Raw genomic sequence first — 23,626 nt, forward strand, 5'->3', positions numbered from 1 at the left:
TTAATACACAATTTGAAGCTTTTTCAGTAAGTGGCTCATCTTTCACTCTCCTGGAGCCCAACTTGCCACAGTCTGATGCTGCCACTGCTGGTGACACCCACCCTTGGCTAACACACACTTCTCCTGCTTTGACTCATACTTTGCTTGGTGTAAAGACTGGGACGTGTCCTGATGTCCTCTTTCCTTAGGACCTTTTAATTATAGCCACGACAACTGAGTTACCTGTCAGAGGGTTTCAGTCTCACCCCAAATCATTCTAACCACAGACTGGGGCCTGCAGCTCCTGCAGATTGGGAATCTGCCCTGTCACTACTCTCCTCTGTACATSCAGTTACAGAGCCAATACATCCCAYGGTTAACAGTCCACTRTCACACCATCACTAAAGCAGTCRTTTYTTYACTTCAGGTGGCAAAGAAATGTGCTCAGACGTAATATATTCAAACTTTTATAGAAATCTATGTTGCAGTCATCCCAGAGTTATCTGTCAGGTCAGAAATGTAAAGTCCAGAAGCTTTTTATATTGAAAAAGTAGCTGTTAATGYTCTCAAAGTACATGTCTGGAATGTGAGCTTGTAAATGGGTAAAGTCAACCTGTCTTGAGGTGTCTAGATTTGGAATGACTGCAATTTCACCGGAGTATTTTGTAGAATAATGGCTCAGGTAGAGGAGACCTTAACACCTCATCACTACTGCCAAACACCATTGCTTTCTTTTTCTGTTTGACTGAAGACCACATTTCCTGTTCTTCATGAAAAGTAATAGACATGTGCTTAGCACCATCAAGCTGAGAGAAAACTCAGCATTGCAGACATGAACACATCTTGTCTCTGAAAGCTATTTCTAACTAATTCACTTCTAAACAACATTAGAAGCTGGGTAGGTCAGACCATTAGACATGCCCCTCTTTCAATCAAGCTCCAAGACAGAAGGTGACGCTCACACACCCATTTTCTGTAAATTGTGTTAGCTCTGAATTAGAATGTTTAAATAATACGGGAGTCAGAGGGGCAAGAACTGAGAGGAGGATAATTTTGAGCAGTATCTTTAGTGCTTGGACTGTTATAATACATTTATAGCAAAACAGTGTCTTTGAGAAATCATCTTGCCCTATTTCACCTCCAACTCTAATCAGTCACCACCACAGCGTCTCTGGAACATGGTGGTCAAATACTACAGAGATGKAGCAACATATCTCTGTTGTCCTTAYCTACACCTATTGCCCTCTCCTCTCCCTCCCTTTATCTGCCTTACCTGATTAATGTTAAATTCTGTAAACCAAAGCTGGAAATGAGAGACATCTCTCAGAAACACCTGAAGCCCAAAGGATGACTTCGTACACATGTGTCTGTAGGAAAGAAACCCCACCTGGAGGCTCATAGTCCATAACTGATGCAGAGTAATTCATACATGTATGTAATTATGCATAGAACCATTACAGTTATAAAATGGTGCAATAACCATTATATTCATCAATAAAACCAAAATGATGGTAAAAAACAGACAAGAATGACTTCATCTGCTCATTTCATAGACACTGGCACCCTCTAAAAGTAAAGTTTCCTTACCACATGTGCCGGATGGGCACTGAGGTGTGTTTCATGGCCACTAGCGCCCCTCCCCAGTCCAGAAACCACACGTTGTACTCCTCCTCGAAGATCTGCAAACAAATGAGGCACTGCATGAGTGCTCCACTTCACAGGGAAGAAAAGAGTCGGAAGAAGAACAGCAAAAGGTTCTGTGCTTTCCTTGGCTGTGCAAAACATACCTGTCTCCAGGAATTGCCACCATCAGAAGAGATGAACACGCCAACGTCCATGTAGGAAAGCTCAGAGCCAATATTGCCTGCAACACAAGTGTCAGATGTTCTTGTATGGATAAACACACTAAGGAAGATGTTAATYAAACTTCTGACATTTAACTCTGGAAAATCAGAAATTGAAATGGGTTGACACTGTCCTGYTACCATCACAGAATTCAACCACATTATTGTGTCAATGCTATTTCAAAAAAATGCTCCCTCTGGGAGGCAGCACCACTCAAGAAGSGTKTYTTCAGCCGTGCTCAGGRTGTAGGAAATGTCATACKGTCCATCTGCCTAATTTTCTTCCCYGACACCAGCAAGAGTGACCAGCCACTTTAGATGGTGCTGTTGGACAACCTGCTGAGCACAACCATATACAAAGTCAGCTAGGGACATCCGAGTACAAGAGGATAAATCTACTGCATCAATTCCAAGGTCTTAGCCCAGGGTCTTATCATGAGTAGAAGACTTCAAGAATAAGAAACCGATTTTAAGGCAGCAGTGTACATTTTCTATCATCTTATTTTAAAGACCAAAATGGAAACTCCAAACTTTCAAACAGGGATTTACAGATGGAGTCAAGGAAAGGGAGTAAAAAGGCAAGAATTTGGTCCTATCACYTAGTTCTGTCTTTCTGTGCAAAGCTGTTTCATCATTTCTTTCATTCTCCCCCTCCAGTTTCCCTCAGCTGCATGCATTCAAGCCTCACAAAATCTAACTCCCAAAMAAGTCAAGAGGATTTAGCAGCTGTACAATTAGATACTAAAACATAATTATTCCATTTTCAAGAATCTAACCTCTGTCCTATACCAAGAGTCCAAGTTTCCAATCATTGCTGGAAACATCCCACTGTAAATCAAGCGTTTGAGCAGCCAACACTTGTGAGAATAAACTGCAAAGCTAATCCTTGAATGCATGGTGAGATGCTCCCACAGTTGTGAAATTGGTTAGTGGAAACAGATGTGCATATTCCCAACAGGTAAGGCTTTTTAATCTGCAAAGCAGTAAGGCAGAAATTATATTCTGCCTTTTAAAGGTTAATTGTTAGACTGGGAAAGCATTCATCCCATGCACTGGCAGCTTGAAAAGAACCTAATTTACTAACAATTTAGATCAATGCCTAGAATCTCACTGTCCTGCTGCCTCTATTTGCTTCTTACAAGGTTAAAAAAAAAAAAAGCCTTTGCAATTACAGCATCATGAGTAGGGCTTGCTCCTAAGCATCCATCTAGCAAGTGCAACCTGCCAGTAGTGATGACTCCACTTGGCTATGGATAGGGGATATCTGGAGGTTTAAACCAAATTATGTCACTCCATTTGGCCTGGCTCAGTGAACTGGAAATCACATGGTGTCTCCCTTGTTGAGAYATAAATGTCATGAAGGGAACCTGTCTCAGGTTCTGGCTTAGTCTGGCAAACACATAGATGCACAGAAGGACATGAGAATGAGAATGGYTGGAAGAAATTGTGTAAATTCACGTAGACGATATGCTAGCATGGCACATTTGCATGACACTGCTGTGTTGAACAGGACCAAGGAGACAAACTGAGCCTTAGAAAGAACAGTTAAGCTATTTGGACATATCTGAGCAGATAGCAGAAAGCTTTTACACCAATGGGGAATACCTCACATACTCTCGGGCTCCCAGGGAAGTATGGGTGAGTGGTGAGAAGCTCTTATGCTCTTACCTGTTGCCACCAGCAGCCCRGGAGCTGTCTCTTTGCTGGAAATGCTCCCTGAAGTGTACGGATTCTCGGAGAGCTGCAGGCGCAAGTGCAATGAGCAAAAGGGCTGGTGACAGAAAACAAACAAAAGGCAGAAGCTTTAATGTGCAAGGAGTTAAATATCACAGGAACCCTTGGTGACTGTACACAGATGCTCTGATCCTTCTGAAAATGACCCCTCTGCTCRTAGCACAAACAGATCATATGCTCCTTTGCAGGATTAGCACCACAAAAGTAGATGAGAGCAAGAGAAGCAGGAACTCTGCACTACAAACAAGCATATCTGCCCTTGTTTTACCAGCAATCTGACTTAGAGAACTTTTCCCCAGAAACTTTCTTGTTCTGACTTGAATTCTATTAAATRCATCAAGAAATAGGCTCAGAATTTTCCCTTAAAATCTAGGAAGCTATAGATAAAGAAATCTACTTAATTCATTTAACACAGAGAAGGTCAAGAGAAAAAAAACATAGGGAGAGTTTTGTTTAACCTAGTAACTAAAACAAGCAGCTCTGGGGTCAATTGTGCCTTGRAAAAGATCTATCACTCACCAGCTGGCAAAGTACAGGATCCCCTCTTAGATCAGTGTCTGGTGCCTGTAGCAAACGCCAGTCTCTGCCCTTGTTGTAGGTAATGAAAGTCTTGATYTGGTCATCTATCTTCCTGTTAGCCAGGAATATGCCTTTGATCCCTGCTACCTAGGAAAAAGGGAGAGAGATGAAAAAAATACATCGGAAGAACAGGCCAAAAGCAATGTCCATCTGAGCACTCCCAGGAGTGGAAGGTCTCTGTAAAAGCAATGAAGCCATCTCAGTCAAATCTTAGAACACTGAATGATGGTTGAAAAGCTGGAAGGCCTYGTGTGGTTTTTCTCTTTTGAAGAAAAATAAGAGGGTGCTGACAGAGCAAATCCCCARCAAACAGCCCATTTTTGGATTTCATGGAGTTCTCGCAGATTGAGCCTGAAGCTGCAGCATGCACCAGGACATGACCTCTGGGAGCTTGAGGATTGGGGTCTGCCCCACTCCTTCCACAGACTGTCAAAGCAGGAGAGACAGCAGGTATGTCAGAAGCAATGTGGGATCCTTTTGTGGAACAGGAAAAAAAAACCCAACAAAAGATAGGAATCCTGAATATGCTGCAACACTAATGTTTTGCAAACTTGATTTCTTCACTTTCCTTCCACACCCAAATTCTGACAAAATCAACCCAGTTGTTCCAAATGTTTTGATTTTTGTCAGCAGAACCCATTCCAGCAGAATATGGTCTTGTCAAAATATTCCCAAAAAGATTTCATGTTGAGTCTGGTCTCTGTTGCACAGCTGTGAAAATGAGACAGGAAGAAGGAACTTGATGCAAAACTGCAACTTCCTGGCAACTRTCAGGGTACAAATTCTTCTACTCTAAAGCCCCTGGAGTGATACTACTCTTTAAATGACCCTGTAAAAATTTACTGGCATTTAACAATGAAAAGTCTATGATATACCAACAGGGAATACACAGGTTTGCCCAGGAATGGGAGACAATGCATGTTTATTTTAGCTGGTTCATCAGAGCAAAGAAATRAACCTTTTCAGAGGCAGGAAAATATATTTAACCAGGAGAAAAAAAATATAAACCCTGTCCTTCATACCGATCAATGTGCATTTTGTGAATTTTCCCTCATTGACTCAAAATACCTGGATTTTTATAAACAAATTGATTATGCTGTTACATGAGCATTATTCTGGCTGAAATAGGTAAATGTATAGTCCTAGCTTCTGCATGTAGCTGCAAGAACATTTCTCTGTTTAACTGCAGAAATCAGTCTGCAACCATTTCTATTAATTTATTGATTAGTTGTTTGCAGCTGGCAAAGCACTGGGCCCTGGATCTCAACAGATTTTCCCTCCAACAAGTAATAATAACACACYAAAACCAGAATGCTCTGAAGAAACCAGGAACTGGAGCTGCTGTCAATGGGCTGCTGCTGGCCAAAGCTGTCAGACGTGGCAGAAGCATGAGAATGGAAGATAATTTGGGGTAGAAGTTATCCATCYGTCACGTCTGGGCAAGTGGCACCTACAAACTTTTGGTTATAGTTCACAAACTGTTCAGTGCTCACAAAGGTGCAGTCCAGATTCCCTGCCTGTGAGCAAGTGTCTCTGGATGTCTTAGGGAAAAAACAGTGGTTTGAGTCCTTCTGTAGAAATCCACACTCGGAAAGAAGGATAATGGTTTTCCATTTTGGAAATGACTTGTAGCTAACCAGTCACTGACTTGAACCCAACCAGTTGTGCACCCACAGCAGAATGCACCACATCTAATACCACGAGTCAGCTCAGCACCAAATCCARGAAATTCCTCAAGGCTGACCCCAACACAAATGAAAATCCTGGGAGGCTGATAAGAGATTTACACTTGCTTGAGCTAGGARGCAGTTGCTGCTCTTTGTAGGGTGACCTTTACTACATACCTCATAAAGGTCAATGACGATATTCCCCTCCAGCCCTCGACTGCTTTTCACATTTTCCAAGGCCAGGGTGAAGTAGACCCCTCGGGTGTCGGAGATGTACAGATTGTACGTGTCGTTCTGGTTCCACTCYTGAACGGCTGCAAACACCTGATTCTCRTCYGTGCTGATAATATGCATGTCCTGTTAAAAGAAGACAAAAAGCCTGTTACTGAGGATCTCTGTATTTCTTTGCCCTTCGGGACATGTAGTAATTACCATGAATTATGAAAGAATGGAGATGGAGCATGAATTATAGGTATGTTTAACAACTTTCTGTTAGAGCAAGCCAATAAATTACCAGCATTGTGACTTCTCTGCATTTCATTTTTTTAATAACCACCAGACAGGCAAAAGGTTTTTGCTTTCTTCATTTTTGGTACCTTCAAGGAATTTCATCCAGTTTCATTTTTTATTTATAAATTTGAAAGTCAGTTTTATCACTCATGGAAGATTCACAGCCTTGCCGCCTGGAGTCTTCATAGTCACTAAGCATCATATGGCACCAGGCTAAAAGCAGTGATAATTTTCATTCACATGCTGAACTAATGTGCTTGTGCTTCCAACTGGCAAAGGATGCTTTCAAAAAACCTTGGAGTTCACATTTATTTGAAGGTGAGGTATAGGTATCAGTTTGAGCTACTGCTGATAGTGATTTTTAATAGCACTTTCCTATTGAGAGTTATATCTGAGATCAATTATCCCACAATATGCAGGCTATCAAATAATCCACCCACTAACTTTCATTGGATTTCTGCTGCTGACCAAGACACAAAATGTCTATCAAGTTTTTCCCCATTTAGTTTTAATATCAAAGAGATTTGATAGTGCATTTTCTCAGCATTATTTTAAAACAGCTTCATGGAAATAACTTTCAGGATGGTGATCAGTATTGAAGCACTTCATCCTTGCTACCCCTGTTCAACAAACTGACACAGGTTCAGCTAGAAGCAAAATGACTGTGGTTATCTGAGACTCCCTTTTTCTATTTGTATCTATTTAAACTTTCCCTAGAGTGCCAGGAGGCCTTGATTAATTCCTTGCACTGTTTCTGCATCAAGAAATCATAATTCTGGAAGCCTCCCAAAGGATGGAGTGACCTGATTTCAGGAAAGAATATCTGGGGGAAGATCAGCTCAATATCCTCATCCTGCCTAGGAGGCTTCTTAATCTTTATGTGAGATATCTAGATTAAAATTTGGGATTGATTAAATGGGGTTRTTTCTAATAGACCTAACATATCACATCAGCATGGGATGGGGAGAAAAACCATTTGAGAGCCTAAATCTATCCCAGTGAGTACAATCAGCGGGAGATTTGCCGTTTCCCTCAATGAAGGAAGACTAAATAAGGAGGTTTGCTCTTGCCCAACAGCTATAATTCCTTAAAGATTAAGGAGCTAACCAACCCATTCCAACAGTGTGAAAATAAAGCAAAAAGCCCAATGACTTCAATCTGTTTTGACCAGTTGCAGTGGAAATATTGCATTACCCTGGTGCCAGCCTCACATACGTACAACTCCAGCAGAGTTCATTAATCTGCAGATGACAGGATAGTTATTACTGTACAGCAAAAATATTCTAGCRACTAAGGGCAGCATAAACAAGCCTYCTTTACATGGCTCGAAGACTTGTCCATGAGACCTAGCTTTAAAGTACTTCTGATTTTTAAATTACAAAAATATYCCCATTATATACCAGGAACTAATTCTAAATTAGGACCACCAACAAATCTGTATTRTAACAGGTTATTTTCCTAGTCCTGGTGGCAACAATATTTTTGATACAGAAAAAGGTACATTTTGTTTTCTTGGCCATCTGAGGAGCTGCTGGCTCATGTTCAGCTGCTTTCRACCAGCATCCCCCRACCTTTTCCTCTGGGCCACTTTCCAGCCACTCTGCCCCAGCCTGTAGTTCTGTGTGGGGTTATTGTGACCCAAGTGAGAGACCTGGCACTTCACTTTATTAAACCTCACACAGTTGGCTTCCCAAGAAATCACATATCTATGTTCAAAAATGGTGGACTCACCTTAGGAAGAGAGTATTTGGGTAATTTAATCTGTGCAAAAGGCTCCCGTCTGTAAGACACATAGTAAGTTGCTCTTCCACCAGTTGTCACCTGTGGAAACACCAAAGAAAGTGAGAGATGATCCTCCTGAGACACTCTGTGATGACACCTCTAAAAATGCTTGACAAACTTCCTTTCACGTATCTTTTCTATGACAGGCACTTTCCCTAAAAGCAGCTGGGTAACTCCAAAGAAATCACAAACTTGAGAAGGATGGAGAATTATTTGAGCTGTGCTATTGAACTTTCCATTTTTTCTGTCATGATCCAAATCCAGTGTGATTTTAATAACTCAAGAGAAAAAAAGTGMTGAGTGGGAAGAAGAAGAGGATCTGGTTTCATCACATGGTCCAGCTCAACTACGTTGGGCAAGTAATTTAAAATCTCTGTGCTTCTGTTCCTCCCCTTTAAGTAGGAGATAATCCCTCTTTTCTCTGCTGCTTCTCAGCCTTGTCTTCACTGTGAGTCCCTTGAGGCCAGGATTGTCTTCCAACAACYTTTTACAGTGACTAACAGCAGAGATCCATGCTAGCACCATTTAATGCTAACAGTAAATGTGCTCTTGGAAAGCTGGAGCTTAGCTCTTGCATATCCTTTGTCACTATGAGACTGGTTTCTCTGAAATCATACTCTGAAAAAGGATGTGTGGGGGGGAACCTGATAGACATCCAAATCTGCAGTTTTATGGACTGAATGAACTAAAGGCTGTGCAAAATTGCCATGCATCAATGAGATCCAGCACTGATAATGTGCGAAATATGGGTTTTAAAACCTGTCAAGAGTCACTTACTCTTGCTGTAGGTGTTCTTTCTGGCACYATCTCAGACCTGGCTAAAACAAGGCTTACATCAGTGAATTTCCTACATTCTGCTGGTTTGGCAGTCTTGCAGGTCTTAAGATAAAACAATGCACAAAGCACTTGTCTATTATATGGAATGTCACTTGTTGGCTTCTTGAGTTTCCAATAAAGCTAACAGAAAGGTCCTAGATTCTCTCCTAGATATACTCCCTTTATCTGACAGTGATATTTGAGAATGAGCTTACACAGAATATTGCTACAGCATCAATTGTATTCTCAGCAATGATATCACCTCTAGATAGTGGCTTTCTTCCCTACAGAAGCTGTCATTCGAAGGACACGCTATTATTGGTCATGAAATTTGATATCTTATCAACTCAAGGCTTTTCCATTGACAGTTTGAAAAACTGGAGAGAAAGGAAGGTTTAGAAATAGGACCAGCTTCTACACTAAGACATACCTTTCTAATTTTTTCCCCTTTTTACTTGTAATGTTGTCATAAATGTTATTAGCACCCTCAAGAGAATAATAAAAAACCCACTATTATAGCACCCACGGTATAAGGTTATAACAGTGACCTATACCACAAGAAATAAAATATATAGATAATATTTATCTAAAGCCAAGGATAAACACAAACATGAAAATCTAAAGTAACTTGCCCACAGACCAAAACTCGCCAGTGGAAGAGGCAGAGAGCAGTCACTGAACTCTCACTTCATGCAAAATGCACGGTGGATTGGCACTGCAGTGAGCATTTCAGGGTCCTGCTCTCCAGCTATCAGGATCATAGAATCAYACAATGGTCTGGGTTGGGACCTTAAAGATCATCCAGTTCTTCCTTGTATCTAATCTAAATCCACCCWCTTTCAGTCCAAAGCCATTCCCYTTTGTCCTGCCATGCCCAGAGTCCCTCTCCAGCTCTCTTGTAGCCACTTTAGGTATTGAAAGGTGYCCTAATGTCTCCCCACAGCCTTCTCTTCTGCAGGCGGAACAAGGTCAGTGATTGTTATTCTGAAGGATATACTTCCCATCTAATACTTCCACATGAAAATAAAATTTTCACAGGAGAGAACAGACTGTGCAGTTGATTCACACTGAGTCCAGCTCAAAGGCAAAAATTCRTGTTTGCAGTAATTTTATCTCTCTCAGCTCTACAAGCATTGCTCAAAGGATCACACACTTTTAGGTCATATTGTCTAAATAGCACAGGGARTATTTAAATATACCCCCTTCTCTTTAAATGTTTATGACCTCCATCAGAAAATCCAAATTTTCAACCACCACATGAACTGAATGTGTCAGTGACTATTTGGTAAGGACCCTGGGTCAATGTCTACTTCTTCTGATGGGATGAGACAAGGTCTTCAACTGGTAGATGAGGGCATAAATATTTACCTACTTTGTAAATGCTGTGATGATCAATTAACATTGGGAACAGTCCAAAAATGTTCCAGTTTATCCAGTGAACATAGAGTGGCAAAAATATCAAGGGGTGATCAAATTCCACGTTTTGTGTCACAACAGGACCCTCTACAAGTCTGCCACACTCCAAAGATTTTGCACAGTTTTTGTTTGCTTTATCCTGCTGAAAACTGCTATCTGGAAGGAATTTGTTTGTACTTATTGTTTGTATGTCTGTTTTTTAATGCAGAAAGTTAGGATTAAAACAATGTCAAAGTTCACTATGCATTAGTTAAACTCCCTTTCACACTTCTACCTGCACCAGGTCACCTTGACAAAGGTTTAGAAATAGAAATCTTTGAGGTTTGTGGTCTTCCTGAGCCAGTTAATATGAAGCCACCCACATTCTGTTGGCAGGATTTTTGTGAAGCTTTKCCCAGCCAGGATCTCATCTTCGCATGATTTACATTCACAGTTTTAACAGTTCCAAAAAAATGATCAAGCCTCCAATAAAGTTTTGGCAAGCACTGTGGTACAGAATGAATTTTGGAAGGCCCAACTTAATTTATTTTGATGAACTTTTCCTTTTCCTGTGAGMAAATGCTCCAACACTGTAAATTCCAGAGATTATGGCAGTGTTTTGCCCTCCAATGCCTCCTTCCAGTTCACATTTGATGAATGTCACCCAATTATTTGCTGTGAGCTCATCTGTCATGCTCAGTACAGAATTAGCTGGGTTTGTCTTTTTCCTCTTTCATCGCTAATGACCGGATCATTAATCTGTTTTTCTGGATTTCTACTTTATGTGTTTAATTGGGCTTCTGGCCAGTGGAAATGATTCCTATGGACAAATGTGTTTGCCATTAAACACATCTGTCTTTCCTAACCTGTGTTCTTTCCTCCTCCCTCCACTTGTGATCTACTTTTCTTTAATACTTCCGCATTTTGTATCAAGACAAAAGTCTCATCTAACTTGTATCAACTGGCACTTAAGAAGAGAAACATGAGAAATTACTATTTAAAAGCCCTGAAAGTCTGAGTATGTTGGCTCATTCCCCCATCTGACCTGTAATGAGACAGAGTGCATCAAACATAGAAGAAAACAAATATGTTCACAGGACTGCAGAGAATTATAGAAAATTTATCATGGAATCTATTTATCYCCATCATTTCTGTGACATGTCTAGGGATACACAAAGGCATTTCTCATGTTAATGACTGCATATGATTCTTTAAGAGTAGGTTTTTCCTTTTTTTTTTTTCCGATTGAGGTTCCTCTTAGGCCAAAACAACTGTTTTATCTAAAGACTTTGGAAGGCAGGCAGAACAAATTAAGTCCCAGACTATAAAGACACCCTAGATGATGACAGAAGCTTTAGATCACTGTGCATCAGGCTTCATTATCATCTTCCTAGCTGGCTGATGCTGGGACTCATAATCTCCAATGGAAACCAATATTCAGGTATTGATTAACAAACATGAAATTACTAAATCTCAGAAACGCCCCTGGGCTAAGCAGGACCCCATCTGCCTCCTGATGCTCAAAGGACTTACAGAAAAGTGAGCAGAAAGCTTGCAGAACAAAATTTTAAACCTCTTGTTGATAGCAAGTAGTTAATAGTATACAGTTGATGTTATTTTCAATGAAGATGGCACTTTTTTTTCTGAGGTGATTTCTTCTGCTTGTGGAGCTTCCCTCCTTTCCAGAACCATAAAATAAGCTGGTAGGAGTCAAAAGTTCAGAAACACTCTATCAGTATTGTAGCAGCATCCTGGGTCTGTGTTTTCCAACTCCACGGGGAGCCTTGGCATCCCTCCAGACTGCTTTAGGCTCCCTTTCTCCTTCTTGTGGGCATAAAAMCCCCTCAAATTGTGGATTAAAGCACACAAGAGCTATTACAAGTTCAGCAGGAAGGCTGCTCCACTGACACCCTTAGCAAGGGATTTTGGGGTTCCTCAGAGACAGCCCTGCCTACGCCTTGCACAGTTTGCCAGAATGGGGATTGAAAAATTGTGCCTCTTGTCCCAAGCCTAACCACAGTTCCAGTCACAAGAGGCTCAGAAGATGGAAAAACTTGAACCTAGTGTAATGTTCTTCCTTCTTGATTAACCACCATGGCCAGGAAAAGYAACCTTCTGGATGTTTCTGTGTAGGAAGGTTCTCCACTGCGCCAGCATAAATCCCGTCATCAYAGGTACCATCCAGTCCGAATTATCTCCCTGTGGTTTTCATTAGGATCATGCCTTCTGCACAATCACTGAGCAATATGTAATTACCTGAATGTGCTGTGGGGTTTCTGTGCACAAAACAGCCTCAAGTTGCCTGGTAAATTCAGAGGCTTGGAAAACATGCCACTTTTTAGAGTATCACACCCATTACAGAGAATTTGCTATGACAAAGGAGCATTTATAAGAGTGGCCCAGTCCCTGTTCACCTCCCTCTCCCCTCACAGCAATGATGACATGGCTAAAGGACAGAGTAATCTTGAGTGAAAATACTGCATTTGCTCTAAAAGCAGCTCCTGCAGAAAATTTGCAGTTACACCAAAACACAAACCATACCATAGCTGCAGATGCGCATTACCCACACAGAAACCAACTTCTGAGAAGAGCATAATTGTACACATTAAATCTTTTTTTGATTTCAGAGGAAACGTATCAGTTTGCCAAAGCAATACTTTACATCTTCAGCTGATCAATCAGACAACGTGAGGGGAGGGGAGAGAGTGATAAAAGAAAGTACAGCACAAAAAGCCCTAGAAAGAAAATCAATAAAAAATAAATAAATAAAGGCAAATGTTAATAATTTTTTTTTATCAAGAGATGTTTAGGCTCAAGTTCCAAATGTGATATTTGGCACAGAAAAGATGAAACTGCTAGAAATGGATGAAAAGCACCCAGCAGTGAATAGGAAAGTAGCTAACTACTTACTGCCTGTCTTGCTTTAAGAAGAGCTTTTAACTAGCACGTGGGATGCACTTTCTTTCATCTGTATGGATTAATTTCCCCCACTGGAGTGCTGTCCAGCATTTTAAATAGGAGCAAGAGGAGATCAGCTGTAGCAGGCATTATTCACCAGTAAAACAGGTGTAATCGTGTTCATCATTTAAACGTCTTCATCCTATTAGTTTCATAATAAGCTTTTAATGATTCCTTCAATAAAAGACTCAAAGACCAGCCCCTAYAAGCCGGAGAGTGCTCCATTGTCCCGCCAAACCGTTTTCTCTACCATCGATCGCGAAGATAAAAATCAATCGTAGCTAAGCAGGGTGAAGTTAAAAATAAATTGCATGGATTGATTTCTGTTAAGACCTTTGGCTCCTAGTTAATGGAGGAAAAAATGGAGGAAAGAAATTTATATTTGAACATGGCGTATTTAGTTTCTATGAAAATAAAGAGAAGGCTCTATACTGGGAAATGAACATTTAATTTCTCCCCTCTATCTTGTTTCACTGCTGAGAAGACTCACATTAATTTTTTTTTTTTTAAAAATCCTTTCTTTATTCCTGGGGAAATGTACTTATTTAAGTTTTTAAATTGATAACTTGATAACTGAGGTCAGGAATCCCTATGAATTAACATAAACTCAGCTGTGGCTGCTGGGTAAAGTCTGCTCACTTGATAAATGACTTCAATTCAGTAAATATGCTCATTTAGCCTATCCTTAAATACTCAATAAACTTGAAACATACACTCATGTCCTACTAAACATAAGCACTTCCAAGTGTTCCTAAACAACCACAGTTACAACCAGTAACGGTATTAAATTACTTCTCTGAGCTGAGCTTAGATATACARAGCTTCTAGAATTAGGAATTTTCTTTCCCTTCTCTATAACACCTCTAAGAGAAATGTCCCTCCCACCCCAATTCTAATATTATAAATTATGATAAGTATTTTTCTTTTTACTGAGACTGAGGGAAAAAAGTTGTTATGAATATATCTACCTTGATAAAACCAGAATTTGATTCAGACAAAAATAAAGCCTGCAAATGCCATTTTGCATCAAATTACTTCAGCTGAAATTTTTGGACACGCTCTGATGAGACACCAGGCATCCAGAAAAGGAAATATTTTCCATAGGTTTTGTAAGAAGTTATCAGCATTTGTGGGTGAATAGTGACATCTGCATATGTTTTAAAGAAACTTTTCTGATGCAAAAGAAGACTGAATTGGTTCAACAGCTTTTGGCAGAAGTGTTTGCTCCTCTGAGCCAGAGGMATTATTCAGATGTGCACTGTGAGAGTCCCACTCAGCTGCACCACACAAAAACCTCTGGAGAAGTTCTGGGTTTGCTCATTCTCACCCCATGAGCAGCCTGAGRTGCTGCCCTTCTGGACAACTCCCTGAATCAGGCAAAAGTCTTCCAAGTTCAAAATTGCTTCAAAAGGTGAAGAGGGCCAGATAAATGGTCAGCATCAAAGAAGAGCATTTTGACTTAAACTTTTCACTTTCTACATGTAATTCCTACAATTCCTACAAGAACTGCAGCTGCTTCTACACATCTGCATGTGTAAGGTGTGAGTAACCACCATCGCTTGTTTCTAAATAGCAACACCACAGACCCCAGCACATTCAGGAGGATTGTAAACCACAGCCAAGACCCTCTTCCTCTTTCCAGCTGCCCTCACATTCCGTTCTTCCTTCATCAATCAACCTCAAAACAACAGGTCACCAAGAGAGCAGCTTCACTTTTTGGACATGGGATTATCCTATGTCCCAGGACAACCTGAAGGAACATGGAGTCAAGAGAAAAATGTGCAGTTCTCAGGAGACTGAATCACAAATGAAATGGCACAGAAAGAAGACAAGAAAGCTTCCCAGGAGGAGTAGTTGCAGCATGGGCCAAGTGAGAGACAAGAGACACTTGAGTTTCAGCTGCAGTTGAACACCTTTGTTCACTATGCCATGGGATAGAAAGGGGAAGCAGACCCATGTTCCCACTCTTGAAAGGTCGTGGAAAGGGATAAGGTACTGCCTCTCAGCCTGCCTGTCTGGTTAGTGGTGCAAAGCACTTCCCTTTTAAAGTGGAAATGGGCCAGGTTTGAAGCAAAAGGCCAATCCGTTTCAATCAAAGTTTGCAGGGATCATTCTTTGTCCTTATGAGACCACCAGTCAAAGACAGATCTGAGAGGATTTATCTCCAAAAGCATTTTTCTGGCTGCATCACCCCCAAACCCAAATCAGGTATCAGCTGCTAAATCTGAGGAGTCTTCAGTGACTCTGTCACTGCTATGGAAAGTACTACAATTAGTCTGAGCTACAATTCAGCTCAACTTCAGCTGCTCTCTGCTGGGACAGCAGCATCCTAGAGAAAAATAAAGACATAAAAAACAACCAAGACAGGTATTGATYACCCATCCACACATCTCTGCACTGACTTACTGCCAGCCCAAATCAAAAAGGCCAAAGTAACCCTGAGGGTCTCCAAGTGCTGACAGAGACAGAAGCGTATGAGAGGAATGGGGACAGTGATAACTATGCTGGACTGGACTGGCACTATCTCTGGGGGAAAAGCCACGCACCGAAGGGTTTACACAACACAACAAGATTAATAGAAGAATGGAAACACAAGAGGTTTTCCCCATCTACAGTTGGGGAAAAAATACAGAAAGAACAATTTTCAGAGACCAAATCCTTCCTCAGGTCCCTTAGGATCTTGTGAGTATGCCTAAAATCTTATCAGTYCCTTGTCTAACTCCATCAGTTCCTACTCATAAAAAATAGCATACCTCCCTGTAAAATTTGTCCCTCTGACAAACCCTCAAGTCACCATCACTATAACTGTAGCATCGCCAGCTGCCTTCATGCCATGCATTCTGAAAAGTTCCATTATTGTTATTGTCCCTCTCCTGTCCCAAACCTAAGTTTGGACAGAGATACTGCTTCAGTAGCAAGCACTCACTAGAGCACAGCTGTGTAATTGAACATCGCTCACATGGACACTAAATGGCAAAGCTGATCATCAAATTAGCTCCAGTAAATAAGTCCAGACATATTCCAATGTTTTCTCACAAATAAATTACCTGTTTTGCAAGATGTAGGAATTTTAATTATTAATCATGAAAGATGATGACATTGGCTCCAGGTAACACCAGAGCAACGCTGTGAAATGAATGAAAACATATGCAGGAGAGGGTAAGATTTTCTCTTAATGTATCAAGTTATGCAGAATTATCCAATCCAATCTTAGTGACATGTTAGGCATCCTTAAATAACTACTGATCAATCAAAGAGAAAGCCAGTCAATAAATTCAGAGTGATCACCTGCTGTTTTATTCATAATTATTCCTACTATGTCTTAGTAACTATTCCTTCCTTCCACATTACCTTTTACATCTTTCCTCGTGGGCTMTGTTATTTATCTCTTTTGCTTGGTAACCAGTGCTAGTCTTTTCAAACTCTCTTCAACAGGTAAGAAATTTTCAAGCATAAGATCATTCTAATTTTCTTTMTTTGTACTGTAATTCTGCAAGATCCTTTCAGAACTGTGACACAACAGGAATAATTGATTTKTAGTGGCATTATAATATCTGCTGTGTTCTTCTCCTATCCATTATGCATCACATTTATTTTGAATGCACAGTTATGCAGGTTAATGGTTCCCAGGAATCTTACACTGCAGGCCTTTTCATCAGCTTGGTTAGAATGGATATTCATCAGTAAATAACCGAATGCAGATAATCTAAGACATTGATATCAATACCTGGGATTCATCTTTCCTAATTCTGGCTGTCAAAAATTTCGGGGTCTTCACCAAGCTCTACTTAGGTTCCTTCCAATATTAATGAGAAAGGCAAATTCAAGGAGAGACCTATCTAGTATTGAAATAGGTGAAATAGAAGATAAATGACCCCTGAAGATTTTGATGTCTCCACTCACTTTAGAGGAGCACTGGCTAGAGATTAAGACTAAAAATCTACTGGTTTACACAACACAACAAATTGAAAAGGAACAAAGTTAAACAAGTTCCTCTCTCCACTCCAAGATACCAGTTCTGATTTGTTCCAGAATAGACAGATCAGAATTAGTGCACCAATCCTTTATGCAGCTATTAAGCCTCACCAGGTTTAACATTTCATTTAATATTTATTTATTCATCTCTGTCTAATATTTAAAATTCTAAMGACTTGGCTCCTACACTTCTGTCCAAGATTATCCTGACTGAACAATACGCACGAGATACAGCAAACGGAGTCAATCTGACACATCCCATAATAGGCACAAACATCAGTTTGCGAGATGAATACATCCAGGCCATATCAGCACTCCTACATATGTACCAAGCAAACAGTGCATAGTCCATTGACCATGTGCTGGACACGGTGGATTTAACGCACCTTCAGCTCAAAGTGTGCTGTGAATCTGAAGTGTCTGCGTGTCACTCGAGCACTGCACGGGCTCAATCCATGCCCAGCTTCTGCAGCCACTCACAACAGGCTGCTGGACRGGCAGAAACCCTGCCAGTGTGATACAAAAACCAGGGAGAGGGATAGACAGCCTGTGAATGCAGAGCCTCCTGCCCAAAGCAGCAGCAATGTTCTGTGTGTGTATTTAACAGTTTTTTAAWGCGTGGGGATGTGATTTTCAATTCRAACACCCATTAAGCTATAATAAAACCTTGCTAAGAATAGTCAAGGCACTTGAGTGTTACATACATACATGCATGTGTTTGTATACACACACAAACATTTATTTTTATCCCGAAGAATTTAGCAGCTAATAGCCTGAGCTGCTCACTGCTGATTTGAGGGAGAGGAACACACAAACCAGGCCTATGTCCTCACTGTGAGACCAAGATCCTGAACAGAGTGGCCTTGTTTTAACACAGGTGTGAGCTGTGGAATGAGAAATGCCTGTAAGGCCTCATGCTTAAAGAATTGGATGTTCCACAACACCTTAGCCACAGATATAAACCACCACATTAACAGAGCCTCTCTAAAACACTCCTTGGAGAGCAGAGCATTTATCGATTGGAAAGCCATTGCCTTTAGTCAAATCATGACTTACTAAGTTGCAAAAACCAAATTCACAATGTTTTCCAGCAGTGGGTCTCCACTGGTGCCAAAGGAAGCAGCAGCATGCTGGGTTTCACAGAGAGCTGAGGGGATTGTGGCTCCCATTGCAGGASATCATCTCCAGAGCAGCACACACCCCTGCTCTCAGAAGGCTGCCAATGTTATTCAAATACATGTAGTTTTCATACCACAGATCTCCCAGGCCATAGGGATCCAGTTCCCCACCTAATCCCAGCACAGAACTGTCTTCCCATTTATAAGAAACTCTTACAGTAAACAAAGCAAGAATTCCAGATAATTTGGATACAGTCAAGAAAAATGCTCCSTCAAAGAAGTAAAACTAGAGCTTAATGTTACCTAGTCTCACTCAAAAAGGGAAGAGTGTGTCTTTTTTGTGCCACCTGAATCCAATCCTCATCTCATTTTGTTCCCCCTGCTTCAGCACTGGTGACAAGCAGTTAACATCACCATGTCTGTAATCTCTGTGTCTCCTGAGCTTCCTACAATCTGGAGTCATCGCAGCCTGGCTCTCAGTTTTCAACCAAATGGTACATCTTCAGGAAGTGTTCTTCCAGACTGTGCTATTCATTCTCAGGCTTCCACAGATATGAAATTTAGAGAGATGGCCCTGTTCCATCCAGCCCATATATTCTCAAAAAATCTCAAAAACACGTAGTTTCTCATTCGATTTGTCACTTTCTCCTCATCTCCAAAATCATCACCAACTAACAAATTTATAGCCATCTTTCACTTTGAAGTTGTCCTGTAACATCTTTTTTTTTTTTTTCAATCTTTCTGCTGTTTTACCTTCTACTGCACATTTTGGTTCACTCCATTAGCATTACTTGACTGTCAAATCAGCATAAACCTTTCCAGTTGTTAAAATAATCATTCACACCTTTCTGTTTCTTCTCTCTTCCCTCCAATTCATCAGTATCTCCTTTGTATTTTACAAGTAGCCACACAAATAGCAAGTTGTGAAATCTACGGACCTTTGATGAGCAAACTTTAAAAATATATAAGATTCAAGACAAGTGATGAGCAGAGATATCAAATGCTTCGACCCAGATTGCACAGCCAACGGGATGGATTCCCAGCTTTTATGAATTGCAGYCCCATTGGCTTATCCCAAGAATATGAAAAACATAAAAAATACCTTGTGCAGGCAGAATTGAAATGTCCCATTTGTGTGAGGCCACCGTACCTGGATGAAGATGTATTCATCCTGCACCACGAGGGAGCTGACATCGATGGAACGTGAAAAGGGCCCGCTCCGTTTGGTCTCKGAGCACTCCTGGATCCGACAGGTCAAGTAGTGGGTGTCTGCAATTGGAGAATTGGACACATCAGAAATGCCCAGGTAGGAGACACTTGCCTGTAAACACCATCAGCAACTCAAAATAAGGTCTCATCTCCAGCTAGGTCAATGATATTTCATGATCTGCCTCCAGCTTTTGATGCTGTAACTGCTCTCTGAATTTAGGAACTCACATTTCAACATCGACCATTCCCTTCCCTGTTGTGCAGACATCCCTCAGGAGACAGAAGTTCAAACTATAAATGGAGGGTACCAACYATAAATGCATCAAAAGCTGATTTTGAGATAGCATAGAGCAGAAAAAGCCACCCAGGTAAAATTTACCAATTCCAATACCCTCCTGGGAAACATATCCCTGTCTTCCCTCTGAAAAACCCTTGCCTTCTTGACTGGTTTTAAAAGTGGTAGTAAAACGCAAAAAGAAAAAAATAAAATAAAAAAAAAGCCCAAACCAACACTGTGAAATTTAACTTATTTTACTGTAAAAATGACAATAATCTCCCAAAATTAAATCTTTACAGCCAACATAAGCTAGGAATAAAAATGCCATGGACACGAAAYAGCATGAGTAGCTGAAGAGTCCAGCAATAGTTATATCCACTGCAAATCAAATGCTTCTGTCTAGAGAGAAGATAAGAAGACCACCACACTAATGGGATCTTGTCAGGCCTTGGCATTGCCTGAGAGGAGGAACAGGACTGGAAGGAGAACATGCAGACAACAGGAAGAAAAGGCAGATACACAGAAAGTTAAAACAAGCAGAGACGTGCTCACCTCCAGCAAGATGACAGGGGTTATAGGGGATTAAGCATTATTTCAGTCAGGCCAAGAAAGGGCCTCATGAAACAGRACAATGAAGGCACTGTGTCTCTGGATGTGTGCAATCTAAATATGCCATCTCTGCTTTTCAACTGCTCTTCTGAAAACAGCAAATTAGGGAGAAAACAAAAATACTACTAAGATGACAGCCRGAGTGATAAAAGGGTCACATCTTTTGCACTGTGGCACTTCTGCAAGCTTCCTAGAGTCAAATGTTTGCTTGCTTTTCTACACAGGGTGAGGACAGACCATCAATGRAGTAAACAGCAAGTTTATAAGGGCTGGGGTGAGCCTGTGTGGTGATTTTAGTTCACAGCAGAACCTTCTAACATGGATCTTGTCAAACTGAGTCCAAAATGATAAAAGAGAAMTTTCAAAAGACAGTAACTAGCCTAGCAAAGCTGTTTACAGGATTCTCCATCCCAAAAAAATCTGCCTTGTCCTTAGTCTGTGTCCTTCCAGTGACAGCAAAATGTGGGGCAATGAAAAGCTCTGGGGGGCACAATTGAAATCCTCTGAGATTCAGCAAACTGCCTTCCCAGATTCTAAAACAAGATTCACAGAYGGATACTGCCACCTTTCATAGTCTTGTCCCACCAACACTCTTAAAAATGCAAAAAGAACACAAGTCATAGGCATTAATCTAATTARAATAATAATTTAAAAACCATTTTGTCTAAGAAAGTCACAAGCCACAGCCAAGCTTTAATCTGCTAAGGATTGATGCCAACCACCCAGTGACTGAAGGCCCCTGTTGAAAGGCTGCAGCCCTTTCTGGGTCAATGCACCAGGGATTCCAGGCTAATGAGGACTCCCTGGCTGAGTCAGAGCAGCCACACAGYTCTGGTGCACAATGAAATCACAGCCCCACCGAGGATGCTAAAGCAGCAGAAAATGTTCTGGCACCAGCTCAGCGTGTGTGGTAACAACACCTGACCCGGAGGCAGTGCCAAATAACCGGAGAGTCAGAGCTGTGCTCTCTCCCAGCAGAAAATACCAGCACCAGCAGCAGGTCAGACTGTGAGCTGGCATAAATTAAAGTTCTTCATCAACTGCTATACACATACTTGGCCCAGAGCTGCTATTTAGCTCCTCATCACGGAACCCAAGACAACCTTGCAAGGGATAAAAGCGACTGCTCAGAAAACAGGAGGGTCTTATGAGCTGCCATGCCATCCAAAGAGATCAACAGCCRTGACTTGCTCTTTGAGGTAGCTCTAAAATTAGGCAGAACAAGGAGGAGAGGTCAGGATTTGTATTTTTAGAAGCTCATTCCCTCCAGTACGTTCTCCCACACAGTYGCCTGGATATTCTTATCCTTCCAAAAAGGGGATAATTTGCTGCTGCTGAGTGACAGAATGGGAAGAGGAATAAAAACCTGTCACAAATAAATGCAGATAAATCACAAGTGTTGACATGACAACAAGCTTCCTGACTATTGGGAAATGTGTCATTTTGAGTGTGTTACACCAGCAATCAAATATACTCGAAGAGTGGCACCTGATTAATATTCACAAGGAGATGGTGGTAAGGAGGGAGGGTAGCTCACTACCCATTTTCCATTTAGTCCCTTGTTTTATTTATTTATTTTCATCTATTTTACAATACAAGCCTATTAAAAAAAAAAAAAAAAACAGAGACAAAAAAATCTTTAAACCTGGCTGCTTTAAGATACTAAAAAAGTTGTCTTGCTTCTTTCCTGCTTCCCCAAAGAAAATAAAAGATAATTCCCTTTAAAATATGTTAAAAAGTCAGGTAAAAAATATAATAGCACCTAATTCAGTTCCCATTTATGTGCAACTCAAACCGAGAAACAATCCCAAGTCTCTGCTCAAGCTTCTTAAAGGATGCCATTCACAGAGCACATCTTCTCATGCAGAAAGTACRGGGTCTCTCAACAAAAATCTCCATTAAGAGAGAAGAGGCCATGCTATCTTCCAAGCCATTATCTCCCTCTCCTCCCAAATGAGGTAATTTTGCACCCCTCATTGAAGCAGCCAGGAGGTAAAAGGACATTTACTCAGAGGGGCAGGTGACAGGAGACTAAGCCATGCCTCCCAAGCCTTGCTTACCTTCCACTGGGAGGTTTATTTCTTAAGGGAAGTTACTTCTATCTGAGGATTACTTCCAATTTACATACTGTCCTATACAACACCAGAATTAAAGTGTTTGAGTGTTTTGGTTTTCAGGGTTTTTTCAGTGGGTTGGATTGTTTGTTACTTTTGGGATTTTTTATCATGTTCCACTGCAAAAGAAGTTGAGAAAAGCTCCCTACTTTTCAGACAGGATTAAAAATTTGTCATGCTTATAACCAGCATCCAGCTACTTTCTCAGTCCATCTGTGAATGTGGCAATATGGACAGCCTGGAGGGCTTGCTGCAGCTCAAATCCCAGCATCCATGCCTCCACACAAACCCTTCCCACCTCCCTTAGGATTAGGGAATGGCTTTCACAGATGTGCAGCCATTTTCCAGTTGAGGAGCTTGAACCGCCTCCTCATTGCTATTTAACACAGTCTTCCATCTTGAGATGYTGGAGTGTATTTTTACCCTTTTTGAAGCGACAAAACGGAAACAATTTCTTGAAGTTGGAAGGGACAAACTGGTGAGATCAGCCAAGCTACCAAGTCTCCTCTTTGCCTGCCAGCCATGGCAGCTTTGGCAGGAACAGGAGCACAAGAGGCTCTCTCCCCAGAGATGTGGGGCCCTGAAGGGAGGCAGTGAAACAGCCAAACCTGTTGTGTCTCTGTGCTGAAAGCTGCAAAGGGCCAACCTGTGTGCAGGTGACTGTGACTTACAGAGAGGACAGCAAGTCCTGCTCCTCCGTGGCAGCATTAATAGGGCAGCTGGAAGCAGGGATGGCTGAGCAGCGTGGCTAACAGGAAAAAGGGCAGCTGATGGAAACAAGTTGCATTGGCATGTTGGCTCAGCTTAAATCAGGTCCTTTCAATCTTGGCCAGCCAAGATTAAAAATTGTGACATCATGAAGGTTTCCATGGGAGGGAGCAAAACCTCACTGGCCTCAATTTTTCCCCAAAGAAAAAGACATGTAGACTYTCCATGAATTAATCACCCTGTTTTATCTTTCTGGTTAGCTTTTTACCCYTCTTTTTCCAGCAATTCAAATCCTGTTTATTGCACTGTATCTGTAAGTGGGGCAAGGATTAGCTCACTGAACATCAGAAAG

General features: G+C 41.2%; 1 protein-coding gene across 1 annotated transcript in view; it reads right to left on the reverse strand.

Moving 5' to 3' along the window:
- The window catches only part of SORCS3 (sortilin related VPS10 domain containing receptor 3), a 182,642-nt gene that overhangs the window by 53,348 nt on the left and 105,668 nt on the right, over positions 1-23,626 (reverse strand). Inside the window, exons 7-13 of the mRNA XM_057379343.1 lie at positions 19,508-19,626; positions 8,045-8,134; positions 5,981-6,160; positions 4,077-4,223; positions 3,492-3,594; positions 1,767-1,843; positions 1,567-1,658 (exon numbers count right to left, since the gene is read on the reverse strand). Coding sequence (XP_057235326.1) covers positions 1,567-1,658; positions 1,767-1,843; positions 3,492-3,594; positions 4,077-4,223; positions 5,981-6,160; positions 8,045-8,134; positions 19,508-19,626 — 808 coding nt within the window. The remainder of the gene's footprint in view (positions 1-1,566; positions 1,659-1,766; positions 1,844-3,491; positions 3,595-4,076; positions 4,224-5,980; positions 6,161-8,044; positions 8,135-19,507; positions 19,627-23,626) is intronic.

Source organism: Malurus melanocephalus, unplaced genomic scaffold (genome assembly GCF_030028575.1).
Source record: "Malurus melanocephalus ecotype Western Australia unplaced genomic scaffold, MMel_1.1 scaffold_12, whole genome shotgun sequence".
Taxonomy (NCBI): Eukaryota; Metazoa; Chordata; class Aves; order Passeriformes; family Maluridae; genus Malurus; species Malurus melanocephalus.